Genomic DNA, 8,984 nt, shown 5'->3' on the forward strand with positions numbered 1-8,984 from the left:
TGATATGCTCACTGGAGTGTCCAATATGCCAAATATGTGATAGGTTTGAGATTAAAAATATGTCTATCCCACCCCTCCCCCATTTCCAACTTTGAATGAGTTTACAGAAAATGAGGCCACTGGGTGAAAGAATGATCAACCCCTATGTTCCTTAAGTCACTGTATTTTGGAGTTCTTCTTTTTTTCTTTTACAGCAGCATAGCCTATGTCCTAACTAATACATGACCTTAAGTAATTTTGTGAATTACTTAAGATCATACAGCACATTTAATGGCACCTTTTTGTTATTAAATAGCAGCTATTTTCCTTACAATCACAGATGTTGCAGTATTTCAAAATGAAAGACTACTTCTTTTTGCCTTGACACTTTTTTGGAATTAATGGGATATGATAATATTCTTCTTTACTTGGTAAAGGGAGGACATGACTTACATGTTTTTGATAAGATTTATTGGGAAAACTGTGAATCTAAAAACGTATAGCCATAAGTAGAAAGAAATGTTCTAAATATTTAGAATGTCTCCACAGTTCTCTTTAAGATATAAATATACTAACACATAACACAAATTTTAAAAAATGATATTGAGAGCAAGCCCTATGAATGACATCAGGGTGAAAGCTCACCTTCGGTCTGGTTTGTGACCCAAGAGTTGATCACCTTTCTGGTTTGGTCAGGAGTTTCCGCAAAATTAACAAACTGTGGCTCTGCACCAAAATATTTTTTCATGTCTTCTATATATTTCTGAAAGATATAGGTAAAAATCCCCCTTTGTAATCTTTATCCGAGATTGAGAAAACAAATCTATTCAGATTATTGAAAGAAGTAGGCAGATAGGCAATTGCAAACTCCCAGTCCACCACTCCCTTGCATCTCCCTGCACCTCCAGCTTGGGTCAAGAACTAAGAACCCTCTTTTTCAGTCTTAGCAGGGCTCTCACTGGCCATGCAGAACCCCAGGTGTGGGAAGAGTGCCTGCTGCCTTTGGCTCTGACCTTCCCCGTCCTCGTCCTGGTTCTTATTTTGATTCATGCCCAGGAAACGGAGCTAGAGTTGAAAGAAGAGCTATCTACAAATCCCCAGCAGGAATCCCAATGACCAAGAGGTCTTGAGAATTGTGCATTGTTTCTGTGGTAGAGATGGAACCCAAGTAAGGCTCGTGGGTCCCGCAGCTGCTCGGTGTGGTCTATAAACACCCAAGAACCTTGTGGACGGTCTCTGAGGAAAACTTCATGCTGACAGAAAAATGGACCTCTGAGCATGATCAGAGGATTCCTCAAACATTCCAGAGTGGCTGACCCATTTTAGAGCCTGAAGAAAAAAGGAAAAACGTTAAGTTTCTCCTTCCAGCCCCTGGATGTGCACCCCGTTGTCAGTCACCACATATGGGCTGCCACCAGAGTTGCTGCTTAGGAGGGCACCTGCATTGAGAACTTAATTTATTTTTCAGGATGGCTATGGTACTCCTTCAGTTTGCTAACCTTTTTGGGAAGACTCGTAAGCAGTAAAAAATGGTAAGCTAATTCAGCTGCCAGACAGTGGAACGAAGATTATGGAGTCCAAGTTCTGTGGAATTTAGAATCTGGCAAAAATAAAACTTAAAGATCCACCAGGCTTCATCTCTTCCCCCACTCATAGGTTCTTATCAAGCCCTGGTGGAGAGGTTAAGCACTTGGTTGCTAGTCAAAAGGCTGGAGGTTTCAACCCACGGGCAACTCAGCTGAAGAAACAATAGCTGGAGAAAGACATGACAGTGTGCTTCCATAAAGGTGGTTGTTGTCAGTAGGTGCTGTCAGACTGATGACAGTTCATAGTGACTCTATGTACAGCAGAGTGACTGCCTGGTCCAGTGCCATCCTCACAGTCATTGCCATGTTCGGCCCATTGTTGTAGCTACTGTGTCAATTCTTCCTCTTTTTTGCTGATCCTATTTTATCAAGCATGATGTTTTATCAAGACTCTCCTGATAATACGTCCAAAGAACATGAGATTAAGTCTCACCATCCTCACTTCTAAAGAGCATTCTGGCTGTACATCTTGCCAGACAGATTCCTTCATTCTTCTGACAGTCCACTGTATATTCAATAGTTTTCACCAACACTATAATTCAAAGACATCAATGCTTACAGTCTTGGAAACCCTATGGGGCAGTTCTACTCTATCCTATAAGGTGGCTGTGAGTTAGAATTGACTGCAAGACAATGAGTTTGGTTTAGTTTGGTTTGGTTTTGGGTTTGGGTTCTTATCAGCTTCTCTGAGCACATTTAAGACTTGCAGACATTTTAAAGAATGTTTGGTATCTCTCTGTACCTCCCATTTCCATGTGCCCACCAAGTTCAGGCATCTCTCCCACTTCTCAATCAAGCAATAGTCCATAAGACTATCAGTGATGAAAATATCTTTAAGAGTTCATTTGGCTAGTGTTATGCCTTTAGTAATAAGCTCAAGTCCTGAACCACCAGAATTCACTGGACATAGACAAGGATAGCACTACTTGAATCCCAATACATCTTCATTTGACTTAATTGTTCTCTCTCCTCTAGCTACTTTTCCTTAGTCTTTGCCCACTGAGCTCTTGGGTCCTCTCACTATCTTCTAAGATGTGCCAAAGGATCTGAAGAACAAGCATGAGAAAATAATGCTTGACATTCTCAGGAGCACTTGAGTTTCAATAGATGACAGAGTCTTGTGCTACATGAATGTGATTTCAACCACTGATGAAAGGAAGAAGTAGACTTTCTTTCATGTTAAGAGCCTTTCCTAACGTCTCTAAAGCCACGATGTGAAACCTGTCCACTTCTCTCACCCCAAGATCAGTGTTGCTCATGAGTACACAGTTTCCCACCACACTGCTGTGATCAATGCCTCTCTCCACTTCTCCAGATTGACCCTACTTAGTTACTTTATGGAACCCTGGTTGTGCAGAGGTTAAACACTCAGCTGTTAACCTAAAGGTCGGTGTTTCGAACCCACCAGCTGCTCCATGGGAGAAAGATGTGGCAGTCTGGTTCCCTAAAGACTGTAGCCTTGGAAACCATTAAGGTAGCTCTACTCTGTCCAATAGTATGGCTATGAGTTGGAATTGACCCAATAGAACACAACAACAACAGTTACTCTACAGAGTTCTTGGGTGGTGTGAAGCATTAAGCAGTTGGCTGATAACTGAACAGTTGCAAGTTCAAGTTTACCCAGATGTGTCTTAGAAGACAGATCTGTTTCCAAAAGCCCATAGCCTTGAAAACTCCATGGAACACAGTCCTGCTTGGCACATGGGGCTAGGAGCAACTCATCAGTACTTGGTTTGTTGCGGAGGTTGTTTCTTTACTCTGTATTTTTTGCTCCCTGTTTCCTGTGAAACAAACACCAGTCCAGAGATTTTACAGAGAACATTTCTGCATGTGTTCAAGCACCATTTCTGGAGTTTATCCCTTTATTTCGGACATAAAGATCTGATCACTAGATCTGGTTTGAGACCCATGATTGACTTCTCTTACAGCTAGATGCTTATTGGTTGCTCTAAATGATGTTTACCTGGAAATATTACCACTTTAAGATTGTGCCTGGTATCCTTAGAGAAATGTCATTGTTGTTGTTATGTGCCGTCCAGTTGGACCCGACTCATAGCGACCCCTCCTTGGGTTTCCGAGGCAGTATCACTACGGAAGTAGATTGCCCAACGTTCCTTCCGAAGAGTGGCTGGTGGGTTTGAACCACCAGCCTTCTGTTTATTAGTCAAGTGGCTTTAGTTATTGATTAGTCTCCCATGGCCCTTTATTTCTCTTCAGCTTACAAGAAAGTGCACTTACTTTGTGAAATGAATAAGTTTTCTCTGCATATAACCCATTGGCTGTCTTAAGGATGTAGGCATTGCTGGGCTTGTTGATTTCTGAGATAAGTGTCTGGAAATTGGAGTTTACTTCTTCATTACTCATGCTTAATTCCTTTGAAAGAAAGGGAATTAGTCAAATGAAAATGTTGAATAAGGGCTATACATATCTCAACAACCTATTTAAAAAAATAAATAAATAACTGCAGTAGATATGACTCATAGCTACCCCTCCTTGGGTTTCCGAGGCAGTATCACTACGGAAATAGATTACCCAGTTTTCCTTCTGAGGAGTGGCTGGTGGGTTTGAACCACCAGCCTTCTGGTTAGCAGTCAAATGCCTTAAGCACTAGGCCACCAGAGCGCCCCCAACAACCTATAGATAAGTGAAATGATTTGATGTATTGCAAACAAAGCTGAAAAATAGTTTTAAAGTAGATAAAAAATGTTTTCTTTAATGTTATCAATTTAAAACCATCAACATCATTAGGACACTGTCTTCTTCCTATTTAGTTTGCAAGATAAGCAAGAACACATTTCAAGGTGGGACAATTTTGGGAGGGAAAAAAAAGGAAGAGAAGATAAGGAAGAAGGATATGACTTTGCAAAAAGTGTACATATTTTATGTTCTGAAAGTGCTTCTATAATTTTCACATAGCTTTTCTTAAGAAAATTTCCTCGTTAAAAGTGGGATTAAATAGCCACTAAAATACACATGTTAAAAGTGCTTCTCCTTAATCATTTGATGACTTAGATACTTGGATATTAAAAGATAAAGTATACCATTTTCCTTTTCTTTTCACTTTCAGGACAAGATCTGACATCTTGGTCTTGGTTCAAGTGAAGCACCTATAATTTCAATAAAAAGACAATATATGGGTGCACTTTTCAGTGAAATAATATACACTAAGAAACACAGACAGTCATTTCTGGAGCTAACAAACACAAAATTAAATAACCACAGGGGCTCTGATTTGATTTAAATGGTGTGTTAGCTGACTAAAGTAAATCAAGAGTTGCTTTTAAATAAAGTTTAATTTAAGTTGCTAGCCCCTTTATAAGGAACCCTGGTGGTGAAGTGGTTAAGTGGTCATTCCAAAAGATCAGTGGTTTGAACCTGCCAGGCTTTTCTCAGAAGAGAGATATGACAGTCTGCTCCCGTAAAGATTAGAACTTTGGAAATCCTGTGGGGTAATTCTCCTCCCTTCTACAGAGTCAATGTGAGTCGACTCAACAGAAATTGTGTGGGCAGTACCCTGATTTTTGCACGTCTTATAAGACATGTAAGAAGTCTTAATGACACAATGATTAAAGCATTTGGCTATTAATCAAATCGTTGGTTGTTTGAACCCACCACCCACTCTGTGGGAGAGAGATAGGGCAGTCTGCTTCCATAAAGATTTAAAACTTTGGAAACCCAAGAGACAGTTCTACTCTGTTCCATAGGGTCACTGTGAGTCAGAATTGACTCAATGGCAGTGGGTTTGTTTTTGATTTTTGTAGAACATTTAGGATGATGTGGAAATTCTCTCATTTTCCATGTTTTACTTTTATCTGTAGCTATTTTGAGAAACAGGCTAGGAGTTCAGTTGAGACCACAGTTTAGATGATTTAAACAAAGCCACCATTGCCCTAATTATCTGGAAAATTCAGGATATTAGTTGCTGTTTTTCTGGTGTTTCTGTTCTCAGCTTCTCCCACCACTTGCCAGGTTGCCATGATCTCACCAGCCCAGCATTTTATCTGAAAGTTAACAGGAAGGATGTGGGCAATCTTTGTTTCCCCTGATTGGTACAAGAGGAGAACAGAGGGCAGTCCTTCCATCTCTCACATCCTGGACTCAGCTCACAATAAGGAGCGAAGTTCATTTTCCCAAAAGTTGTACTGACCCATGGTAAAAGAACAGGGATCATCTGCTCTAGTAAAAGGGGTGCATAACCAATCCACTGGGCTCATCTACAAGCTGAAGATGTGACTTTTAAAATAATAGTAAATTAAAACATGGGCAAGCAACACCCAGCAATATATTGCTCTCAAATGGACTCAAATTGCAATCTGTCTGAGATAAAGTCTCTCACATTAATGGTTAAGCCTTTTCAACTGACAATCAACTGAGATGAACTAGTTGAGAAGCAGGGTTTTGTTGTTGCTGCTGCCTTTGAGCCACACAGTATCTTGTGAACTACAAGAGTAAGAGTGATATCTTAGTCTTAAATGAAAGAATACATATTCTGTCTGCGTCCCTCAGAATCGCTGGTTGCACTCTCTTCCTTACTTGTCACAGAAGGCACCCCCATGTGGGATATTTAAAATATTGTGTCACTTGGCCTTTTGATCGTTGCATGATTTGGGACTGGATTCACTCTTTCTTCTGTTTTTATTGAAATAAAAAACACATTTGTATATATAGTCATGTGTCACGTAAAGTCCATTTGTAAGTAGGGAAAGTTCACATTAAAATAATGATAACAAGTATAGTACATACATAATCCAGTAACACAGGTGTTTAGAAGGGCACGTAGGGACAAAGTTATGAAAAAGTCTTAGTCGTAACCAGACATCTTGAGGGAATGACTTACTGGATATGGAGTCTCAGAACCTTAGTCTCAGGGGACACTAAGTTCAATTGGCAAAACATAGTCCACAAAGACAATTTGCTGTTACATTGTGGGGATTGCAGCCAATGCCACAAAACAAAATATGCATGAATTGTTGAATGGAAAATTAATTACTCTATAAATTTTCACCTAAATCACAATAAAAAGATAAAATAATTTAATAATCAAAATTAAAATATTCTCAGTGCTGAATCAAAATAGAAAAACTCATCTTTTTTTCCATTTTATTTTTTTCTAGAGCACACGGGCACATGGTTTTCTTAGTTAGAGTTTTTAAACTGATTTTCTTTCCCAGGCTTCTTTTCATGGTCTAGACTTTTGTAATTACTGTAAAATGTGGGCTCTTGGGTTTTCAGGAGCTAACTGAAGAGAAAAAGTAAAGAACATATTTAGTACAAGGGCAACACAGGTGGCTGACTTCCCACTCACCTGGGCCATTTGAGCTGCAGTGTTGCCTTTCGCGCCCAAGTACACCATGGCCAAGGAATTTGCCAGGCCCCAGGGGGAAAAGAAAATGTTTTTACCCTCTGCAGTTTCAGCTATCTTCTTGTTAAACTCCAGGGCAAATTGGTTGATTGATGTTGCTAGAGAGTCCATTGGGAAAACCTAAGAAAAATAAAGCAGAAGTCTTAATATTCCTTTCCATTTATTTTACTTTTGTAAAAGGATTTGTTAGTTTACAGGAGTTTAAATATATCTGTGAAGATGGCAAAATTCTCCCCATGGGAACTATTTTATGCTCTCAAAATACTTTTTAGTGTTCTGTCAAAATAAAAAACCAATTGCTGTTGAGTTGACTTCAATTTATGATGGCACCATGGGTGTCAGGGCAGAACTGTGCTCCACAAAGTTTCAGTGGCTGATTTTCTGGAAGGACATCACCAGGCCTGTCATCTGAGGTGCCTCTGAGTGGACCTGTACCGACAGCCCTTCATAGAGCACTGTACCACTTAACCATTTGTACAATGCAAGGACTCCTTACTCTCTAGAGAGCCTTTGAAATGGATTTTTTCAGCAAGAAGACAGGCTTTCTCACTTTTTGTTATGCAGCTTCTAAATTTTACTTCTAATTTTGCAGATATTTTAATTAAAACTCTTTCAAAACTGGGAGCTGTGGTGGTGTAGCACCTAAGACATTTGACTGCTAACCAGAAGGCTGGTGGTTCAAACCCCCAACTACTCCTTGGAAGGAAGATTGGGCAATCTACTTCTGTAGTGATACTGCCTCAGAAAGCCAAGGAGGGGTCACTATGAGTCAGATCCAACTCGATGGCAGTGGGTTTGGTTTTGGTTTTTTCTTTCAAAACTGGGTCTCTATCAAGACACAGCTACTATAATCTATTGACATTTATAACAAAACAATTTCTCAGGTTGGTTAAATGATTACAAATAAATTAAATTCTTAAGTTTACACACTGCCATTAGTGTCAATGTCATGTAGAGGTTGGCCTCACGCAAACATCTCTCACTTTCTGAGAAACTAGAACAAAAGCTTTAGGAAGGTTAGAGTTCCTGTAGCCAAACGGTTGAAGCAAGAGGGAGGCCTATGTAGACAGAGGTTTGGTTTCATCATGAATTGCTGTTAACGTGGAGTTGCTGAAATCCCTCCTAACCATCAGTTACACTTAACCAAACAGCTTCCCAGCCTCTTACTCATGCCCTGTGTGTGGACCCCGCCCCTTCCAGGAGCTGATGATAATCCCAGGCTAACATTATTTGATTAAAAAAACAACCAAACAGCAAAAACCCCCTAGTTTTGTAATAATTATCTCCCCTCATAAAACATTCAAAACTTTCCAGTGATTATTTTTTCTCAACCAAGTCAATGCCATCTTAGAAACAGCTTCCTTTTTTTTCCTCTAATGCTACATTCACTCAAATGTCATTTTTGTTTTACTACTTATATACCAAGTTTTATCTTTTTAAAATTCATGAATTACAGTCACATGGACAATGCTTGACTCCATAGCCAAACTACATTCACCATGAAAAAAGGAGAAAGTAATATCTTAAAACTTGGAATTTTTATGTTTCTATCTATGGTTTACGGTTACCCTACAGGTTAAGTACTTGTTATAAATTCCTGAGAACACTAATTCTCTCTAATTAAAGAGCTAATTTCTTGTGCAAGGTTAGTATCCAATTATCATCAGCTTCATTATTTCCTGCATTCATATCGTATTAGTATACATTTAGATGTAACCCAGAACATACAAGAATAATTCCTATTGGTTTTTTTTTTTTTTTTTCATTTAAAATGTTTTTAAAAGCCTGAAACTAGCCATTAGTAATATTTTACTCAAAGTTAAAGGTACAGAATTTTGGAATGAGATTTCACGGAATATAATTAATCCCAACATGGTTAACAATTCCTTTTACAGAGAAGACTATGATTGTCTAGATCAGAAGCCCAATGTGGCATTTTCAGATTAACTGCTTTGTGCAGTTTTCTGGGTCTATCAAAGATTTAAATATATATACAGGAGCTCTGGTAGCGTAGTCCCTAAGGTGCTTGACTGCTAACCAGAAGGCTGGCGGTTCAA

At 39.2% G+C, this 8,984-nt stretch overlaps 1 protein-coding gene across 1 annotated transcript in view; it reads right to left on the reverse strand.

The window, feature by feature from the left end:
* The window catches only part of SERPINB10 (serpin family B member 10), a 19,129-nt gene extending 12,091 nt beyond the window's left edge, over window positions 1-7,038 (reverse strand). The window contains exons 1-4 of the mRNA XM_007935487.1: window positions 6,871-7,038; window positions 4,607-4,672; window positions 3,804-3,938; window positions 625-742 (exon numbers count right to left, since the gene is read on the reverse strand). Of these exons, the coding sequence (XP_007933678.1) occupies window positions 625-742; window positions 3,804-3,938; window positions 4,607-4,672; window positions 6,871-7,038 (487 nt within the window). The remainder of the gene's footprint in view (window positions 1-624; window positions 743-3,803; window positions 3,939-4,606; window positions 4,673-6,870) is intronic.
* Between the last annotated feature and the right edge of the window lie 1,946 nt (window positions 7,039-8,984).

Source organism: Orycteropus afer, unplaced genomic scaffold (assembly GCF_000298275.1).
Source record: "Orycteropus afer afer isolate SDZICR_OR568_19922 unplaced genomic scaffold, OryAfe1.0 scaffold00029, whole genome shotgun sequence".
Classification (NCBI taxonomy): Eukaryota; Metazoa; Chordata; class Mammalia; order Tubulidentata; family Orycteropodidae; genus Orycteropus; species Orycteropus afer.